The sequence below is a fragment of the Syngnathus typhle genome, linkage group LG7 (assembly GCF_033458585.1).
Source record: "Syngnathus typhle isolate RoL2023-S1 ecotype Sweden linkage group LG7, RoL_Styp_1.0, whole genome shotgun sequence".
Taxonomy (NCBI): domain Eukaryota; kingdom Metazoa; phylum Chordata; class Actinopteri; order Syngnathiformes; family Syngnathidae; genus Syngnathus; species Syngnathus typhle.
The window spans coordinates 16,267,330-16,289,586 of record NC_083744.1 but is presented as its reverse complement, the minus strand read 5'-3'; the positions used below and the strand labels follow the sequence as shown (position 1 = coordinate 16,289,586).

The following is a 22,257-nucleotide window of genomic DNA, read 5'->3' as shown; positions in this document are numbered from 1 at the left end:
TGTGCGTGACAATGAGTGGGGGTGGGAAGGGGGTGTGGACACGTGACGCTGTTCAAGATTCAATTGAACAGTCGCCTCCACATGCACGAGCACGCTGTATATGGAAGTGAATGCGCACACACAGAGCTTACGGTCAATAGAGGCCTGAGAGGCCCAGCAGTGCAGTGCAGTAGCAAACTGTGAACTGCCAGGATCAGGGGCTCTAGAGCTCTGATCTGCGAGTCAAGAAAAGAGCGCCAGTCACATGTTGGCGGCCGGCCGCCTCTCCTTAAAAGACTCGGATGAACGTTATCGCCGTGATTATTTGTGAGTGGGGGAGGGAGGCCTTGCAAGTTAAAAGAGGGCTGGAGAAACGGTGGGCTTCCCATGCGTCAGTGTTGTTAAGAAAATCAGCAGGGGAAAAAAAAAAGGTTCTGACCTTCAGGTCCAGATTATCCAGGTCTTGCTTCAGCTGCTTGTACGTGTCATCCACCTGCAACGAAGCGATATTTTTATTTCACCATTATCGCTATGAGATGATAAATTGTGTGTGAATGCTGAGACGACCAACATGTTTTATTGCAGTACCACCTTTCACCACTAGATGGAAGACATGTCCCAAATGACTTAGATCCATTAAAGCAACTTGACATCAATGAGAGAAATGCACGTCTCAGCACTCACACGCAAATCAAGTGATATTTGCATGGACTACAAAAACAATTCAAAAACAACTCAGCCCGTTTATCTGCACAAGCGTCACACCACTGCCGCGGGCACAACGCTAATAACACAAACCATTGAAAACATCGTCAGCCCCAGTCCAACCAATGTCACTTCCACAGTCGGCAAAAGCAACCAAAGCAAAGAGAAGGCAGGGAAAAGCTACATGCCACATGCCAAAAACAAGCAGCACACGGAAGCCGACCAACCAACACGGCACGCTGCTGCCTCTTTGCAAACGTGAGCCTGTCCCAAGATGATTGATGAGGATTTGGAGGTAGAGGCTGCCACTAAACACCTGTAATTTGCTGGTGAGCGAGCAAACATTGGCTTCTCGCATAGGGGCAACCTCTACCAGGGCCTCGCGATGATGGTGGAGCGCCCACCTGCATTTGGCTCAACAGACTGAGGTGGTTTAACGGAGGACTGGGGACGGCGGTGAGGAAGGGGTCGGCGGTCGACAGGCCGTGGTGCTGCAGCTGCTCCAGCGTGCGCTGGCGGGCGGCCGCCATCTTGGCCTGATGGCGGCGCAGCTGAATGAGGAGCAGGGTGAGCTCATCGGGCTGTCCGTCGTCGTCATTTTCACCACACACACACCAGAGTGTTATATGTTTTGTCAGGCTTTATAGATTGAGTTTAATCTGCGAAATTATTTTTTTTTTAAACCGTAAAGTCCTTTTGAGTTGCACATGTTGTATGATATAAGGTGCTATACAAATAAATTGGATTACAAGGATTAAAACCTTCAATTGAAACCCAAGCCTCAAACCCTTGAAGCCATAACCTAGCCTCAAATCCGACTTCAGTTAGAGGATTAGTATTACGTGACAGTTAATCACAGAGTCACGGAAAATTCATCTCCACCATTGTTGCATAGATCATTTTTCAAAAGGACATTTTACTTGAGTCAGACTTACCGTTTTTCCGTGGAGGCTGGGCGCACTGACCGTGTGTGTGATATAGTTGGATGGAGGCAAAGAGCGCCTCTCCATGGTGGACACCTACAGCACACAAAGTCCATCGTGATGCAACCAGGCTTTAAAACACAAATTTAAGAGGAGGAGGTTTTTTTACCTTGAAGACTTGAGACTTGGTCCTGCGAGGTGAAATGGCAGACATTGTATCCATTGCCGACGCGTCGGTCGAGGGTCTCACTGTCACGCGGTCGATCGGCGTGTGCGGGGGGCGGGCGGGCGACAAGGTCCTGCTGCTACCCGGCGGAGGCCCCGGAGGCGGGATGTCGGCGGGCGAAGGCGGTACGGACACGCATCGCGGCGGCCCGTTGTGCTTGGCGGCTGGAGGAATGGCGGACGGCGGGCGGGCCCCGAAGGGATAGTCCGGGGCCGGCGTGTAGATGGGGGCCGTGGGGCTGCCGTGGCGGTACTGCTGGCGCTGCTGCCACTCGTACAGCTGCAGGATGGTGTTGGAACCCGGGCCGGCCAGATCGGGGGTGAGGCGGAAGTGGTTCATGCGGTCCTGGGCGTATTTGTACTCGCTGGGACGTGCCGTTGGGGGGCTATTGCGGGGGGTCTTTGGCAGGGTCTGGTATGCTTCCAGGGTGCCGGACTTGGGCTGGGTGGGCGGCGTTCGGCGGGGGAGGGTGTTGTCTCGGGATGGAGGACTGTGACAAAATACACACGAGTGTCACGACTTTAACTCGACATTCTTTACATTCTAGTGGATCGGCTGCGTATGTTGACAAATTAGCCTACCCTTTCTGCACCTTGACCCACTGCTCTACTTGTTCCAGAGTATTCCGTCTCATTTCCCGGGGGGCTTCCGGCGCCCTCTGGTACGTCCCCGCCGCGATCCCGTTAGGCTCCAAGATGGGGCTGTGCACCTCCACCAGACCGTTCCTGGCGCTGACGCCCGGGGGCAGCGTGGAGGCGGACCGCGAGGGCGCACGAGACGGCACCCTGGAGACGGGCGCCGACGTGGACACGTGGTCCGACGCCAGGAAACCGGTGGCCGTGAGGTTGGCGGGGAGGGAGGCATGGGTGTCCATCTCCGTGGTGACGGGAGAGTCTTTGTGGAAGCGGTAGCGGTTGTCCATGTTGTGATGTACGGGCTCCAGAAGGACCTCGTGGACGGTGTGTCTCTGGGGTTCTGGAGCCTTGTGGTTGTTGACGTGGTTGTTGGTGTGCGTGACGGTCTGATGGTGCATCATCTGGAAGTGAGTCGACTGCTCAGATGCTCTGTGGAGAGTCAAGAGCCAAAATTAAAAACCCAACTCCTGTGTTGAAACCCTAATTTGGAATCCAACCCTGAGTTGAAAACCTAACTTGAAGCATGACAAAAAAAAAAACAGTCCATGACTTAAACCCCCAGGTCCAAATGCAGCATCTGAATGCTTCACTGAGGATTTTTAAGATGCCCACAGTTCCCAACTGCGTGTGAGGAGAGCTGATGTTGTTTGCATGAGTTGTGGGAAAGCTGCCAAGTCAACTTTGAATTTAATTTGGCCTGACCTGACTGTTTGGGAACTCACTTAACGGGCAATTTAAAGCTCCACTGCTTTTGTTCAGAAGGGACTTGGGAGGGTCAAGTGACGGTCAGGTCAGCCACAGAGGACAAAGTGGAGTATGGCTGGACCTAAAAGTCAAACCAAGTTTTCCTGACCTGCCGCCTGTATTGACGGGGCCTCTCATATTGGCGGCTTGGTTCATGGCCCTCAGCCAGGCGTTCATGTCCTCTTGCGTGTCGGCGCTGAAGAAGTACGTCCGCATGCCCGTGTGCTCCGCCTGAGAGCCAATCACAGAGCTGCTTTTGTAAACGCCGCTCGGGTGGACGGCCTGCGGGGGGGGGACAGAGAGCACAGCAAAGGTTTTCACCAAGTCCGAGCAACCTGAGGGCAGACAAGGCTAAGTACACTGAGAAACGAGGACAAAGACAACGGCGGCAGCCAGTCACGACTAACAAAGACAGCTTTTGAGCAATGAGAGGGGAGGAACAAAACAAACAAAAGCCCAAATGTTAGCGTATATCCGTTTGTTCAGAAACACGTCAGTGATTATTTTGCGTAATTATTCCAACAGGTGTCCATCCCGACAGCAATGCGAAGACAAAATACATCACTAGCACAAAAGTATTGAGACGTGGGCCATGATATGAATTATTGTCATTTTTTTTCCCTTGCTCAATGGCACTGAATGCGCATCTCTGAAGAGCACCTAAGGGAGTTCATCAGAGTGCTTTTAGTGTCCGCGTGGGTGGCTACGCGCTAGCGTAATAACTGCAGGAAAGTAAGAGGTGGCTATTTGTTTTCTTGTCCGTGAAATGTGGCTATTATGGGAGAAGAGGGGTTATTTGGTTTCACTAAAAATGCAGGAGATTCATATTTCCTGGTAGTTGATTGAGCTTTATGAGGCCAGAGATGTACGGACACAGAAACAAGCATTCACACCCACGGGAGAGCAAACTGGCTTCATGTTCAGGCCAGACTGAATACTCTCGACAAACTTTAAACTTGGCTAGTGCTAGCTGCCTTCAAACATAAGCGCAGTTCCCCCATCTTAGCGAGCATATAAACTAAGCGCTCGAACGCCCCCAACTGGACATGAGGAGTAATAACAGGCAAGATGCTCTTAAGTGCCCCAAACGTCTGTTGCTAATGCTAACCAGCTAATCTGGCTAAATTGAGCCACGTTTTCAATTTTTAGACCGCCTCCCAAAAAAAGTCATCCATCAAGTCAATCCTTAATCTTAAAAAGCAGTTTTTATATGTAAAATTGACAAAATCACTGGATGATGTCACACTCTTTAAGCGGCTAATCGCGCTCCCGCCTGGTTTCCTTTTACTCGCCTTGCTTTACTTTCCATTCATCGCTTCCTTCCTGTCCTTTTTCCACGCACACATCAGTCTCGCTATTTAAAGGCAGCATTGTGCTCGTAAAGATAAGCCTGAGCGCTGCACAGCTCCTCCTGATAAACATGCATTCTCCCAAACTGACGATTGATTTTAGAGTTGGAAAAAAAAAAAAAAAGTATCCAAATGGAGACAATAATAGCTTTTGGGTGTCTCCCTTTCAAGTCTGCTGCTTTAATGGAAGAATACATACTCAGCGCTCTCCATTTGTAAAGATGCATTAATCGTGTAAGGAGGAATATAAACCTTTCAAAGACACTCTTCGGTATACATCTTTTTTTTTTCCTTTCTTTCTTCTCAGAGCCATTATTGCAGTGGCCGCTAACCACTAGTCCACGGCCCCTGAAATTTAGTACCATGATCCTGGTCTAAATAACGTTGGGGACCACATCGTCGGCGGACTGCATGCAGAAAAAGTTAGTCTCGACGTGAACAAGAAACCCACAAATGTAAAAATACAAAGAGAAAAAGCAAAAAGAGCAAATTGACACGACAACAAGTTGCTCACCATCATGCAGAGACAGATGACAATGTGCAATGTACAGTTTAATCCCACATCCAGTCAAGGGGGAGCGAGTGAGTACCTATTTTACGCGAGGACTGTCAATGGCGACACACTCGCAGGGGTGTGTCCCGGTCGGCCAGCCAACAAACGGAAAGAGAGGTGGAGGGTGGAGGTTTAAATTTTCACAATCATCATACACCAATTGATCAGCCCTCACCTACAGACTTGTTGCTACTGGTGCTGAAATTTTTTGTCATGTATTTCTTTAATTAATTAATTAATTAATTAAGGAAAATAGGATTAATGTTACTCATCAAGACAAGTTGACAGTTTTATGTTCACCTTTTCTCTATTATCACCTAGTTAATTACAAATGACAAGATGAAATATTAATGACACCATATTAAGTTCTTCAATTGAGCTTGGCTGTTTGGGATGCCTCTAATGACGGCTGTGCATGTTTTCCCTTCAGCGCCACGTCCAAAAATAAGACAGTTGTATTTATAGCCGGAGGCGCAGAATCCCCAAACGTGATCCAGCGTGGCCGCGAGCAGCTCCCGCGACGGCATGCCGACAATAAACACAACGCCAATAATTAAAATAGGACTTGGACATTCATTCGTAGTGGCATCAGCAAAGTCTTTTGTCGTTTTTTGGTCAAACAGCAGTATGCAAAGCCACAAGATTATTCTAATCCGGAATGTTTTCCCCCCCCATGATAGAATGCGAGCGAGTGCATAATGTGCTTGCATCCCCGCTAAGTCCAGTGGCGGAGTTGTGCCAAAGGGAAATCCACTCCACAGCAGTGTCAATATTAAAACCTCCTTTGACAGCCGGAACAAATTTGACTACAGCAGGTGCTCCTTGCCAAATCACGCCGGAAGGCTTGTTCGCTTACTACGTTACAACGTCGTGTGTATTTACGATGGAATCTCCTTGCTATTGCTATCAAATAAACTTGATTTAAAAGTATGACGTCTATTCTCGTCAACGGTAGTGAATGAGTTCAAATCTGTCTTCATTTCTGCCTTCTTAAATGAGATGTTACTTTTTCATGAGTCCCTTCAACGTGACTCTACTTGTTGATTGTCCTTTTTTTTTTTTAATTCTGGATATTACTGCTGTGAGAATCTAATTTCCCTCACGGGGCGGAATAAAGTATTTATCTATCCACCAGATAAAACGTCTGCTCTTGATGACTCATGAGCTCATTTAGCAAAAAAACAAACACCGGCGATAAACAGATAAGTGATCATTACTGCCGACAGTGCCAGATGTGTTCATCTCTTCTTTTAGCAATCACTGGTACCCATCAGAAATTATGCCAAACTTATGTCAGACTTAAGGTTTTGACTCTTCTCCATCATCAGTATTTTTATTATTATTATTTTTTTTTAAATATTTCCTACTTAAGGTTTCGACTCTTCATCATCAGTATTTTTATTATTTATTATTATTTATAATATTTATTAATATTTACTATTATTTACAATTTTTTTTTATTAAAGCCAGATCTCAACCGTATTTATTACGAGGGATGCGTTCCGAATTCATCGTTAATTAGTACATTACAATCGCTCGGTTTCTGCATAAGTTAACGAAGCGAAAGCGAGGAAGAAGCCAACGTACCTTGAAGGCATACTTGCGGCTGATGTGGTCTTCAGGTCCCACGGGTGAAATGACATAGCTGGGAAGCGGAATGCTGCCCAGGACCGCCTCCTCTCTGCTGTCTGTTTGTGTGTGTGTGTGAGGGGAGGGAGGTAGGGAAGAGACGATAAAATTATGTATCATTGGCTAATTGTTAGGACAAATGAAGAATTAACCTCAAGCGGCGCTGAGAGAAGGAAAAAAGATGTTAAAAAAAGACCCTGACACGTTATTATTTCCTAGAGAAATTGTGTTCCACCTTTGAGGTTAATGAATTAAACTGAGCCAAGGATTTAACAGCAATGTGAAAATCAACAATTCCCAAATAAGCCAGCATCTTAATGACTTTCTATAAATAACACAGATTATTTGTTTCTGCTGTGCATGTGAGATTGAGAAAGTACTGAGCAGTTATTACATCATAAAATGTACAGTACAAAGATGCAGAAGAACCTGCGCCCGCGTCTGACGGCCCGGGTGCTGATAAAGCCGGACTAAAAGGGGTGGTAATTGTTTAAAAATAAGACAAGGACCTTTGGAGGAGACATTCCCGAAATGTCAGACAACACTCACACTTGCATGATGGGCCAGACTGGAGTCAAACGGCTTCAAATGTTCTTGAAGCTCTTAAGCAAAATTGAATGGCGAGGCGGCTTTTCATCATGTCGAGTGCAGAAAAGAAAACATCTTTGAAGTCATGAGAGAAAAGGGCGAGGGGGGGTGGCTGGGGGGGGGAAGGAGATGGAGAATTGATTTCCTGGCTGGAGGCGAGGAGGCTTTTCTGAAAGTGTGGTGATTGACGTGATGAAGATAAAATGACACAGAAAAGTCACGCCGAGCAGACGGAGGCAGATGTCGGTGTAATTCTTCATCTTAGCGAGACATCTCAGACAGTTCGTTAGGCTTTCCGCTGTCACCGATGCACACGGCCCATTAAGGCCTGCTTGGATAAATTAGTTGTGAGTATTCAACCAAAAGGATTATTTAACCTTTGTAGTAGAAGAGGCAGAATTCAGACAAGACGAACCACTTCCTCTTCCAAAGGTGCATCCCGGAACTGTCCTGGAAAAGGAAGAAAAAAATAAAGGATTCGCCGAGTCGAGCTACGTAGTTGTTCAATCGGTTTTTTGGAGTCATGAACACAGACCTGTTTATACAACCATCCTCGGACCACAACAGGTACATTGGGGTTCCTCTTGATGGCCTGATCTCGCTTGCCGAAACTGTGCACCCTGGCGCCGACGGAGCGAGAGCCCTGAAAGAAAACGTCAAGTTAGTCCATGCGGTTGAATTTAACATGATGATAGTCAGGGCAACAATCAGAGCGCAAGTAACCCTAAATACTTTCTGCAGGTTTATTGGTCGGGTCACATTGACCCGGAATAAGAAAAATACATACAAGCTGCAGCAATGTGCTTAGGATAAGCTGGACTGAATTCTATTACAAAATAGAATCAAATTGAAGTAACCTAAATACTGTCTAAGTTTATTGGCCGGGTCAAATTGACCCGTAATAAGAAAAATACATACAAGCTGCAGCAATGATAAACTGGACTGTAATCAATTAGATAATACAATATAATAAAATCGAAGACACAAATAAACACATTTGGCAACAGACTACAGTCCCAGCAGCACTTTGTCTTCCAGCGTGGACCTTCGCCCACACATCAGCGTGATCTTTTTCAGGAAGGCCGACTTGTTCTGGTTACATAAGCGCAGCTCCACATGCATTAGACCACCGGCGACCGAAAAACTCAATAGGCTATTAGTGAGTGGGAGGTTTCAAGAGCTTTCATGTGACCTGCAAGGCCACACTACGACAAGAGAAAGATTCTGAAAACTGAAATATGTGTCAAGTCGTACCATTCGGGGAGATGACGCAAACATTTTCCGTTCGAGCGCATCTTGAAGTCGGACCCTCAATTCCGTGAGGGGGAAAGGAGCAACACGCTATCGTATGTTTTGACATTTTCATATAACACACTGCCAAGAACAGAATTCATCGGAATCCCCATCAGTTCAGCTTCCAAATCAATTCAGCAAATCACAGACTGTTTGATCATCGTGCGCTTGTACCAGGAATAACCGGCCTTATCCGCTGTGTACACATTCATCAAATCTCATTACACAATCTTCTGGTCGGATATATCAGCGGAAAGCACGCTTCGGGCACTGTACGTACACACAAGCGTGCACGGGACACACACTGATTACGACTGTATGATTGAGTGAGACGCTACGCGAGGTTTGCACAGCAACAAGTCGCTCATTTGGAGGCGATTGGTTGTCCAAACATGATGCAAAGTCACACACAGACACACACATTGAGAGAATGCTAAGCAAGTTTCATACATCCTTGCTGTCTGTTTTTAGCTAGGGGCTAATGTGCTAACATGCTAACAGGTCAGAAAACAGTGATTCTCTTGGAGTCAAAAAGTTCAAAGTCTTTTTTAGCTGGAGGCTAATGTTCTAACATGTTATTAACAGGTCAGAAGACTGAGTGATTTTATTGGGAGTCAAAAAGTTAAGGTTGAGTCAAAAGAACCTTTTGAAACATGACGACTCGGAAGTAAACTTGCCCTGAGCTGTTCATCAAAAATTAAAAAAAAAACTTCCCCTGCTTCGATTGGGGAGGACAGGCCGGCTCAGGTATGTTTTTCAAGTCCGTTTTATGTGGCGAAGGCAAACCCACGCTGCAAACTTTGAAACCTCAACTGTCTAGTCTGACATCAAAAACAAATATGAAGACGTTGATGAGCAAAAAAAAAAATGTTGCTGGGCGGGATGCAGAGGAAAAACAGCTTATTTACATCTGCTTACCCATTCATAACCAATACTACATTAATGCTTTTTCAAAGAAGCCAGTGAAGAGGAAGACAGAAATGAAGTCAATGACTAATTCATCTCATTTTAAAATAGCAAATATCAAAGTGCATTATTGACAGTGACTTCTTCCCAACCTGTACCTCATGGTGTCAACTCGATTTGTTGGCAAAATGCTGTCTAATCATCCCTTGTGATGTCTTCAAAGTGGATGAGTTTTTTTTTTTTTAATCCTTACAAAAAAAAAAAAAAGCCGAGATGAAATAGGGCGCAGCAGGAATTCCTAAATGGCTCTTTCTAGCTTTGATGCTTCTTACTCGAGAACATCACCAAATCTGAACGGGTGGGGGGGGCGATGGAAATGAGAGCTCAAGGGAGGACAATTGTGACACACGACTTGAGGTGGAATGTGCGACGACGCGCTTCCTCTGATGTTTTTTGTCAGAGGTGGAATGAATGAGATTCATTTCGGAATGGCAATGCGCCACACCAGGGGGGTTGGGGGGGGGGGATCTTTCCTTGGAAACTCTTGTCACAATGAAGCAGCTACATTTCCCTTGATATTTCATGGCAGGGCTGATGAGCCAGAGCACTTGCGGAGGGAGGGGAGGGGGCAAACAGAGGGCACGGGTTATGGTGGCGGGGCATTTTGATGAATGCCCCGTCATTGAGCCATCTCACCCCCGTGGCACATTTTCAATCTTACAGCTGAAGCACCTGTTGAGCGGTCATGCAACGTAAAGAGCAGCAGAAAGAGACAAAAGCAACTGGGCAAATAGGAAAAAAAAGTCGAAATATTGAGCTAGAGGTGGAATAAGTAGATGGAAGCGAGGGATAGCAAAGGCTGCTGCAAAGAAGTCTAGATGAGAAAAAAAAAAAAAAGTGAGGCCAAGACAATGACAACCAAACGTTGAATAGAAAGGCTTGTCAGATCGACAAGAAAAATTAGCTTTGATTTCTTCAACTCAAATGACTCCAAAAGTCTCTTTACTCTTTTTTTTCCTTTCTTTTCTTTTTAATCACGTTGGCAACAACTGTGATGGCTGCGAGGCCAAACAGACAAAAGAGCCAAAAAAATAGAAGACAATAGTGTGTGTGTGTGTGTGTGTGTGTGTGTGTGTGTGTGTGTGTGTGTGTGTGTGTGCGCTCGTCCAAATCGCATCCACTCGGCTCACACACAAAAACAAACAAACCAGTTATTAAAATCGTTTTTGGATTCAACCCAAATGATTCTTTTTCTTTTTCAACATCTCACCCCAATAGCACCGATAAAAAAATGGTGGCCAACCAACCTACAGCATTTAAACTGCCCATCTCTGTCTTCAAGCCAAGTACGTCGGGGCTGGATTAATTGCGCGTCACTGACCTTGGCGTTGGGGGCGGCGTCGGTGGCAGAAGAGGTGGTGATGGTGGAGACCTCGCTGATGGTGGTATTGGAGAGCTGCTCCACGCCAGGGTGGGACGTGATGCGAGGACCCGGCATCCTGCAAAGTGCAGGGAACATTTTTGACACTTCTCCAAACTGGCATCATTACAACGTCACAGATAGAAAATTCAACCTGAGTAGAATTTGAATATCTGCGGGAAGGGAAATGAGGCAAGCGCTTTGAAGTTACCAGCGATGGAGACGAGAGCGAAACTCCCGCTGGGATGGCGTTTATTGAAAACCGTTCGTGCTGCTTGGGAATTTTTAAGCGCTTCTCCTCACTGACAAAAATGCGTTTCTCAATGAAATGTCAAAAACTGCCTAGGTCACATGACTCCCATTCAAAAGCAACAGAGGTCTGGCTATATTTTAAAACAAGAATATAAATGTTGACGATATGTCGTTCCATCTCTGCCTCGCTCGGTTGTCCCCCCCCCCCCCCCCTTGCCCTCTTGTGCTTCATTAAACATGTCTGTCCTCCTCTTGTGCTCGTGTGTGTTTGTGAGACGAGCCAGCAGGTTACATTGTTCCCGCGCTCTGTCTGCTGATGGATCGGTCTTATTAGCGGCGGCGGCGTGGGCGTCAAGCAGGCCCGTCGCCCGAGCCGCTCTGATCGAGATGTGATGGCGAAAGCGGCGCCATTTTCTGTGTGCGCGTACGAGCGACACTTGAGAATGCCCGCTTTCTACTTTCTATCATATTCAAATATATTATATTTTAATTTTTTTTTTTTTTTCATGTCAACTCTGACAGCAGCCGGCCCGGGTGTATGCGTAGGCCGGCTGGTGTCAGAGAGGTTATCGCAAAAGAGTGGAGTGGCTCAAGTGCCAGGACTTTATATAAGTGTAGAGAGCACCTTATCGTGGTCTCTTATTTTGGAAACGCCGGAGAGTCCTTTTCAAACAATTGAACACAAAACGTAATGTCAAATAAAGGTGACAGAAGATCCCTAGTCATTGCGCTATGCTAAGCTATGCTAATTTGTAGATCATGCTTATCTCGTTGTCTGTGACCAAACTACTCAACACCAACCTTTTATATTGTATGTAATATTACATCATATTTTCTATAATAAGTAAATTATATTATAATAATGATATTATCTTAATATTTCATATAATAAGGAAATACAAAAAAGCCAATCGTTCCTCTATTTATAACCAAAACGGGTTTCCGTAGAGCTACAAAGCGCTTTTAACAGCTTTCTGATTGCAAGTACTGTAATGAGAGCACTCCAGCAACGGAACTGCTCGTCCTTGACCCACCAACATTTCCTAGTTTGCCTCTTTATTTAGAGAAAAATAACGTGTGGAGAAATGAAAGTGACACAGCCAGACAAAAAAAAAAAAAACTCCAGCGCAGACATTCTAGAAAAATTATGCAAAATGTATTTAAAAGAGCTGTCATAAAAAGAAGCAACAAAGCATCACTCACTGTTCTTGAGGGAGAAAATCAATGTTCTCTGAAGAAACTTGCCCGGTCACGGGATGACGAAAGGTAGTGCTCCTCTGGTTATGACTAAAACCAAAGAAAAATAACAAGAGAGGTTAGCAAAGTTCGCTCGTAGCCTCAACGGGGATGACAAGCCAAACAGTCTGAGCACAAACGGGATGATAAAAGGCCCACCCACACCCCACTGTCCTCGACAGTCTATAGCCTGTGTGGACTCAGCATAAAATACTGGCTCGAGCAGGACTGGGCCTCCACGGTATTCAAAGAGAGATAAACAAAATGGCCGACCACTATTGCCGTACTTACATCAAAGTAAGTCTAAAAAAAAACTTGGCGATACCAAAATAACTAAAAAATAAAGGCACAAAGGCATTTATTGACTTTCAAGTTACAACTTCTGAGTTGTAGCGTTAGCTTTTAGCGTTAGCCAGTGCTAACTTAGCTAGGTGCTTCAGAATTGGCTCCAAACAAGTATTAAAGTGATGAATGAGTACAAAAAACAAATCGTAAAGACTTTTGAGACTTCCTGTCTCGCCAGTTTTTTTGAAACGTTTTATGATAGACATCCAGACTAGGTTTTGTGTAAATAACTGGCTTTAAGGGGCCGGCCGCTCTTCTGAAGTAATCCCCCTCTTCCTAAGAATCCCCGCCAGCGAGGAGCCGCCATGTCGTTGGCGTCGTCTCACCCTCGCGTTTGACCTTCCATCCAAATGTGAGTGGTAAATGCTGAGGGGGTTACATAAACACTTTTGTGTGACACAAAATAGCCATCTTGCTGCCACCCCCCCCCGTCCCATGTCATACAAACACACATGCACAACACATGATCTGGCATTGCAATCCTGCACCTGTTGTCGCACACAATTTCACAAGAACATCCATCACTTGACAGTTACGACTGACTGGTACCTCAATTGGAGGGCTCGAAAGAGCGACACATTTCTAATCTACATCCTATTACTGAATATCGGGATATCTTTGGCCATTGGGGATGGCCCTCAATGAGATATCGATGTTGTCCTTCCTTTAGACAGAAACCCGGATGTGCGGCAGACATTTTTGTTTCACGCTATCTGGTAGTGGGTGTTCTCCAAGTCAAAGGCCCGCTCTATTTAAAGGTTTGAAGTGCAGCGAGGCGGAGCGGCGTGGCGAGAGACAAGGTCATTCCCATTCCGCCACCTTGTGTGTGTGTATTAGTTGGTTTCGAACAAGTACAGTAGGTAGAATAATGAACCCTATAAAGTTGACAGATCTAAAAATATTTCCGTGTGCACGTTCAGCCATCCACATTCAGAGTTCATAATTAGAAGACATTTCTTCTTGACGTACGAACATCCGTCCAGATGCACACTTGCCATGCCGCTGCTAAATAAATCCTGACAGGAAGCAGCCATGTTGTTTACCTTTTGCCCGCGTGGTTACTTTAAGGGCTCTATTCCTCCGCGCGTGAAAATGTGCCGACTCTCCGCCGGCATGCTCAGAACTAGAGGCAATGTTGTATGCAAATACACACACACGCACACTACATTGAGTCAACGTGCTGAATTCCAAGCCGGCTTGAGCTGTCATTGAATTCCAGCGAGCATACGGTGCTGACACATTTGCTTCGCTGCTGACATCTTCTCTTGATCGGGTTTCACATGAGAAAAGCGGTGAGAAGCTTTTTAGGATCCATCAAATATTTGATTAGGGGGTTTAGGATATATAAAATACATCCATGATTGCAGTTTTAAGTTTGCACCGTTAAAATAACAAAGCATACAAAAAGCCGATAATAATAATGTCTCATTTTGAAAAGGATGCTTGTCAAATTGTGGAGTGCTTCTAATTATTAATGATGAGAAAAACCTTTAAGTGAGCAGCACTTAGATTTCAAATTTTCTTATTCTCCTAATCAACTCGAGAAAACTGAAAGAAATTAGTCGCCAGAAGTTCAGAAAGGCAAGATGCACAATTTGCAGTCTGATGATTACAGTGTAGGTCAAAAGCACGGGCAGAGCTAACGGGGGGGACGGCAGGGGCACTCCCTCCCTCTTCCCTATAGGGCACATATGAATTTTGACAGCATTTTTGAAGAATTAAAGTTTGTAAAATTAGACCGTCTGAGATATCCTTGTACCCTCCACGACCACCCCCAAGGAAAAAAATCTTAGGTAAGCTCACAGAAATGATTAAAGCATTAAAGTATTAAAGCGCATCGTGATGCTTGCAGCTAGTCTCATAAATTTGCTAAGCACTGCCTATGAAGAAGATTCACTGCTTGCATATTGCCGTCATGGCACCATCGCTTCCCGTCTGCGGAGACTCAACAACGTAAGCGTCAACTTGACAACAAATGAGGGGAAACACCCAGACAGGCGTTAAAGCTCGTCTCACGCCGTAAACACTTCACACGCTCCGTCGCTCTGCTTGATGACAAATGACAAATGGTGGAGCAAAAAGAAGCCCCGTGAGATAAATATGCAGATGTGGAAACTGCGAGACACACCGACTATGCGATAATACGTCCACAGCAGTTTCAAATGAAGCCGTTCTTTGAATAGAAGAAATGAGTGTTAATTAGCGGCTGCAACATGGGTTTTATGTTGAGCGAGATGGATGATGCAAAGTGAAAGGGGAGGCAGAGGATTACGTTCTTAATTCCAATTCATTCATGTAAATCGGGCATTAGCGACCGCTAACACTTAATCCCATCGGCGGCAGTGCTGGTGGAATAACAAATGAAGACAAATACAATAATTACTAAAGGCCGGTCTGTCATCTGGAGGTCGTGGTAGATACGGGCGCTTAACCATTTTAACCAAATTTCTAAACATATCATCAAACATTTATTGATGGGAGGATTTAGGAAAACGGCTCAAATTGGTTCCAACAAATTAAGATTGAGCACACGAGTCTTAATACAGGTTTACCGAGGAACCAATAAGTGGCTCTGAAGTTTGTTTCAGAAGCTATTGCTAAGAATCAATAATGTTCCTGCCCTGGGGTGCTATTTTATTGCTCCTTTCGAATCTTTTAAGACCACTCTGCTTGCTGTCGTCTCCTCTGCTCTTTCTTTTTGCAGCCCTGCCACCTTGGGTCAACGCTGTAAAGTGCCACTTAATTGTCGCGCCGCTGAGAAGCGCCGTGACAATTCTTCAGCGCTGATGAGCCTTCTTGATTGTCTCCGCATTGGCGTCTTGTTTTGGGAGCGCGAGGGGAGGTGGGGGCGGTTCGGGCGGTCCGAGGCTCCATCGGAAAACAGCAGCCTGAGCCGCGACTACTTTGCATTACCATGCCGTAAGACAGAGGAAAAGTAGCCCTCAACGCCCGCCCACCCAACCAGACCCCTGAGAGGTTTCAGGACATCTTGTTGCCATGGTAACTTCTCCATGAGACCATCTATAGCTTTAAATAAGCCCCCCCTACTTTCATGTCCAGCGCTGGGATGAGATTAGAGTACTTCCAGCAACGCCTCATCAAAATATTGTGCGTGCGTGTTTATTTGTGTGTCTGTGTCGAGCTTTTAGGAAGGGAAAAGAAGCAGTCGGCATGGCGACTGACAGCCTGGCATGCTAATAGACGACACGTCGACAGCGCATTCACATTCAAAAACATTTCACAGTGTCCTGAAAGGTCCTCCTCACAGGACAACATTTGTGTGTGTGTCGAAGATCTGAATCAAAGCCAAAGTTTACATAGCGGGGAGAAAAAAAATGGCAAATATCAGGCACGTCTCAAGGACATCGAAAAATTAAATTTGAATGATTGAAAATTAAATTTGAATGATTGAAAATCACTCTTAAATATCAGGAGATGGGTGACTCACTGGTTTTAGCCATCCTCAAATTTTTTCAAATTCCCTTTTTTCATAGCCAATCTCAAAATGGTCAAAGACATATACATACCCCGTGAGATGATGTAGCCGTAAAAACCCTGCCATCATGCGTCTTTGCTCCTTTATTCACTTCCTGGCAACAATGAATAAACTATAACAGAATAGCGGAGGAAAGATACGTCACACACAATTGCTATCTAAATTTAGCAACAGCCCTAAGTCCAATCTTAGTTGCAAACATCACCGAATATGATTAAATATCACGCTAGAGTCACATTAATACACACATATGAAGCAACACTCACCGATGAAACCACAAAAGCTCGCTACGTAGCACAAGCTAGCTAGCAACTGATTGCAAATCGCTTTTGCTGTGCCACAGTTGATATGCTAGCTACTTTAAAGACACAAATGTCCACGCCCTTTCAAAGACACGACCAAATAAAAGGTCTAAATTCAGATTAAACAACGTGGCAACACACATGACCTGAGCCAGCAAACTCTTCAAGGGTGCATAAATCAAGTGCACAAAAAGTGGTTACAATTAGGACTCATTTGAGCTGATTCCTTTGTCGGAAATTGTCCAAAAAGGTGATTAATTAGTTGGAAGTATCTTAATAAACAGTGATTTCACCACCCAGCGCTTCGGGCTTGAAAAACCTTTTGACCTTATTTTCCTTTGCAATTTCCAGGAAGTCTCGAGTAAAAGTTTGTTTTCGTGTTTCCAACATTGCGTCAATGTTTGCACGGCGCTACTGAGGCGGCGAGTGCGACGTGCTTTCCCGAGCCGACTCCATTTTTTTTTAAGCTCCTCATTGTGTGTGGGCTTGAGAGCTTTGGACAATGACAGGATCTGCCCTGCATTGACCTTGAGGATGTGCTGCCGGTACGACTGGCTAAAGCACCCAAACGGGTGATAAATGACAAGTTTAGTGGCCGGCAGTGCTCCATTATGATGTCACACAAATACACACCGGCGCCTCCGATTTCATCATCCGGGTGCTATGCAATAAACGACATGAGTGATGTTAAAGGCTTTGCTAATATGACTGCAGACAATTTGTAGTAAAACACCCTTGCAAAATCTCAAGAATCAAAGATTATCTGAGTAACGGTGCTTTTTGCGGTCTGACTAGAAAATACTCGCCGATAAAAAGATGATAGAATTAACACAGCAGGAGGGACCCCCTGATTTAAAAATGTAGTTTGCAGCTCCACTCATCTCCATTCATCACTTGCCTTTCCAAAATAAACACATTAGCTTCCCCATTAGGGACACACAAATATGCAGCACTATTTATTAGCTAGCCGTGCATAATATAGAAAAGTTGTACAACATAGAAGAGAAAGTCAAAAATGATATCTATTTTTAGGTTACGTGCTCCAGTTCTGAAATTGAGCATACACAGCGGTCGTCGTCCTGCGCTTTATGGACCTCGGAGGGAAAAGGAGGCGTATTGAAACGAGATGCTACGCTTCATTAGGAGGTTGCGACGGGAATCACGTCAGGGAAGACGGGCGGCACAAATGTGTTTGGATGCTTCTGGCCCATTAAACTGTTTTCACTCGACGCCTTTGAGGCCGCCGAGACGTATGACAGAGTCGCCGCAGAAAGTCTCCACTGAATGTGTTTTGAAATTACTTTTTGTTTCGAAGCGCAATGCATTTTCAGCTTGTTTTTTTAATAATGGGCGGCACGACAGGGTAATTAATAACTCTAATTAAGTATGTTTGAAAGGGGACGTGTTATGAAAAAATGACTAATTACAGTGATTTCCGAATTACAAAGAGCATCTGATTAAAAGCCATCACAGCTAAATTTGGCTAATACAAAATGAGTACATAGTTCTCTCTAGATTAAACAGATGGATTTAAAAAAAATGTTTTTTTTAATATTTATAAAAAAATAAATAAATCTAGCCAAAATAAAGAGTAGGCCGATACTGAAACCTTGCAGTAACACGGCTGTCATGATTTGGCGCCAACTAGTGGCCAGTGCGACTAATACAGCCCAAATCTGAAAGAGTTGGTCAAAGCTTCAGTGTCAGATGTCACTGTGAGGGAAAAACAAGTCTTGTGTCAAGGAATGCTGAATGTTCCGTCTGAGCGACCTGCCACCGTGACCTTCGGGGTGTAATTCCGTGAGGACCTCTTGTCAAAGTGTCAGCGGCCTCCAAACAAGATCAAGAATAGGAGAAAAGATCCAGAGTGAATGACAAGTCTGCTAGAATTGGGAGCTTGATGTCTCCAGAGGAAAGGGGCAAAAAAAACGCTGGCTAACCATAGCATCGTTTATTTGAATTTTTTAAGCATCCTTTTCGAAATACATTTATTTCCCGACCTGCCCCCAGACGGTAGCGGCAGCGAAGGTGGTAAACGATTCGGCACTGGAAAGACTTTCATCTGTCACACACATTACTCAGCGGCGTATCGTCCATGCGCACACATACTGTAAATATTTAAGAGACTCATCAATCATTGCCTGACAGACGTCTTATTGCCGCCGCCGCCTAACAGGCTGAAAACGAGAGTTAGGGAACATCCGCAGACTTCTTCCAATTTTAAATATGCAGTGCATTAGTATTGGCCACGTTTTTAGTGCAACTTTGTATCTTTTAAAATATTAAAACATTGGAATAAGTTTGAAGGTGAACAGGAAGTCCCTCGGTGGGATTTTTGTATCTGCCACAGGTGAGGGGGGAAAAAAAAATCCAAATAAAGCACGGCGACATTGAAGCATCAGTTGAAGGACAGTTATTTAGAAAGAAAGAAAAAAAAAAGTATAAATGAGACAGCAGAAGCATTTCAAGTAACTACCGTAATTTTCGGACTATAAGTCGTGGTTTTTTTCCATAGTTTGGGTGGGGGGGCGACTTATACTCAGGAGCGAATTATGTACATATATATGTTTTTTTTCACTTTTTTGGGCATTGTATGGCTGGTGCGACTTATACTCCGGTGCGACTTATAGTCCAACAATTACAGTATCTCAAATTTCTTAAACGCAGAAAATGGTGGCCCCCGTAGATTGCGATAGGAACGATGACGATTGAGTCGTTTTGGACGATTTATTCAGACGAGGGCAAACTTCGGTAACCTGCTCGACGGTCCGAGTCTGTGAGTCATTCCGTGGCTAATTCCCTCCGCCCCGAAGCGAAGATCACTGCCTACCAACACCGCCTCCGCTGCTGTTCACAAATAAGCACTGGGATTTCAATAAATAATCTTTACTTGTCACTTGATATCCCATTAAAAATATCCACAACACAACTAAGTTCAAAATATCCACTAAAAATGACCAAAATGTAGTATTACTTCCCAATAAACATTACTACCATGAACATTAGCTTGTAGCTAGCAGCTTTTTTTCCAAACACTCCCAAAAAAAAAAAAAATAACTCTTGACTTTGCAACTTGTTTTTGTTAATCGTACCTAGGACAGAATTTTGAAGAGCTGATTGGAGAATAAAGAGGCCCTTTTATAGCCAATTAAGGTCTTCCTTTTGGGAAATCTAATTCAAGACATTGCGGAGCTGCATGAATAACACATAGCGACAATAAATCAGCGTCACAGCGCCCCGCTAGCGACCGTATCTGATATAGAGGCAGACGTGGGCAGGGGTCTGCTCTTCGTCGGCGGCCATTCCCTCGGGGAATGGAGCTGAATAGAAGGAGCAGGTTGGAAGCAAGACTAACAGCTGCGTAAACTACATCACACAACACGTGTTTTTTTTTTTTCGAGGCGACTTTGGTTCACAGGTAAAACCAGTTTAGTATTTCGGTTGGAGCTGAGTGCACAATTAACAAGCGTGGAATAACCAGTTTGACCGCGAGTCACAGAGTGACCTAGTATAATTTAAATCAGGCAACATTTAATCAGACTTTTATCTCATATATACAAGAAATGATATTATGGGTGACCATCGCTCAATGAATAATAAAATTGCTACTGCAATGAAAATATTCAAGCAAGGACGATTTTGGTGAATCAGAGTTCACCAAGGCCTAACAACCACAATTTGTATCCAAAACATTTATTTCCTAACACGAGCTTCAGCTCGACACAAGGTTTTGTGGAAAATACGTCATAAATAACCTCCATGACCAATTCAAAGGATATCAATGTTCTCTCCAAATAGAACTTTTTGTATTCAAATGTGCCAAAAACGCCTTAGGAGTAATACTGCAGCTAATTGACGTCAACATCTCGACACGCACAATATGCAGATGAGCCAAAGAGGGGGCGGGGTCTTTGAGCTAGCGTCGAGTACAGATGTAGTTTCAATTTTCGAACAAAGCTTCACAACGCCTCTGCGTTTTGTCCAAACCACACGAGATGAACGCAGATAAATTAAAGATGCAAAGTTAGAATGAGTGATGCCCTAGTACAGACACCTGAGGTACACCACAGATGAATACAAGCCTTTTAAAATCAAAAACAAGACTCTAGACTTGACTTTCCAAGGGTCGAATCTCACCAAATTTTGTACACACATCAAATAAAACCCTATTTCGATTCCATTTTTACAAATCTTACTTGTGTGTTCTACAATTTGCGTCTCTTTCGCTTTGCTAACTTCTACAGAAAGTCTTCGACATCATCTGGAAGTACGTGAGACTAAGAAGTGAACTTGTCATCCAACTCAGGTGTGGCTAAGTGTTTTTTTGGAAACCATTTAAAACATACCCCCAGCATGACAGCTAATTTGGAATGCGGGTTTGTAGGTCGCATACCTGCAAGGAGCATGGTAGAAGGGATATCCAGGTTGAGGTATGTGATTGCAGTATCCCGACTGATTCCACATGATGATTTGATTTCAAGTCCAAAAAGTGTGCTTTTCTATTTCAGGTGATCTCACCTTCGTCAAATGAGATCACCGAGTGGCTTGCACACCTGGAATGGAAGTCAGACCCACAAAGAAGTACTCAGCAGAACCCCAGACAAGCGCCCCAGGTGAGGAATGACATCAGAGGCTCCCGTTGCAATCCCGCCAAGAGTCAGATCTTCCTCCTCCCCGAGGCTCTCGAGAATAATCAGACAAAACAGCTGTCTTTGAGGCCAACCCCCGCCGGACGTCCATGCTCACGCATCCCTCCCGCAAAGTTCACGGAATGTCGACAATTCATCCCAAATCTGTGTCTGGGTCGTCTTTTGAGAGAGAGCGAGAGAAGCGACCGCTGGTTTCGTACTGCCTTTTCCCGCCTCGTAGAAAGAGTAGCGAGTGTCTGTAGCCGGAGGAGGAGAGGTGGGACGTGGAGAGGGAAGAGAGAGAGAGAGGGAGAGGGAGAGAGAGGGAGGTATACAAAGCTAGCCTGCCTTCCGATTCCTGCCTCGTGCACCACTGACAGGATGCACGCCGCTGTGGGAGGGAAAGGACGAGAGAGAGAGCGAGAAGGAAGCGAAATTGTGACTCAGGTGTCATTTGACACCTGAACGCAAAACCCTGAGCTTGCTTGTCGAGCTTGCGTAATATCAGCTAACTGTCCAGAACAGACCCCAATAAATGCTTGGTCAGCAAAAAGAATAAAAGCAAGCCAGAAACCTCTTCTTTTTTTCTTTTTTTTTTTAAACGTTATTGACGTTGACTCTTACCGTGACAAAAGGCTGCACGGCTCCCGCAGAAAGAGGCGGAGTTTAATATTTCTCAGCTCGTAAATTGGGTCAATTGTAAGTCATTTGACCTTTGAGCGTTGCGACGGTACATTTCATCTTCCTCGTGGTTGTTATCAAAAGTATTTTTTCAAGCAGTGCCTAAAAGTCCGCTTAAATGAACCGGCATGGTTTTCTCTCTCTCTCTGACTCTCTCGCTCTCTCGCTCTCTCTCTCTCTATCAACTCCACCTCCCACTGCTTTGTTCTCTTTTCATTTCCTTTAATGTTTAATTCATAATCCGCCGCCACCATTTAGGATGTCACTTGATTGGTAGACCGATTAGAGAGAGTCGGAAGGATGTTTGATTAAAATATTCCCGAGGTATCACGAATGGGTAGATCCTCAAAATCAGGTGACTCGGGTG

General features: G+C 44.8%; 1 protein-coding gene across 14 annotated transcripts in view; it reads right to left on the bottom strand.

Moving 5' to 3' along the window:
- Positions 1-22,257, bottom strand: part of plekha7a (pleckstrin homology domain containing, family A member 7a) — a 36,776-nt gene that overhangs the window by 5,768 nt on the left and 8,751 nt on the right. For 7 of the 14 annotated variants that reach the window (XM_061282728.1, XM_061282731.1, XM_061282733.1 and 4 more), the window contains 11 exons: positions 12,406-12,489; positions 10,912-11,029; positions 7,867-7,974; positions 7,709-7,781; positions 6,702-6,802; positions 3,322-3,494; positions 2,415-2,897; positions 1,777-2,323; positions 1,620-1,703; positions 1,089-1,265; positions 419-472 (listed from right to left, as the gene is read on the bottom strand). In XM_061282728.1, the coding sequence (XP_061138712.1) occupies positions 419-472; positions 1,089-1,265; positions 1,620-1,703; positions 1,777-2,323; positions 2,415-2,897; positions 3,322-3,494; positions 6,702-6,802; positions 7,709-7,781; positions 7,867-7,974; positions 10,912-11,029; positions 12,406-12,489 (2,002 nt within the window). The other 7 variants (XM_061282738.1, XM_061282742.1, XM_061282737.1 and 4 more) reach the window with 6 other exon arrangements.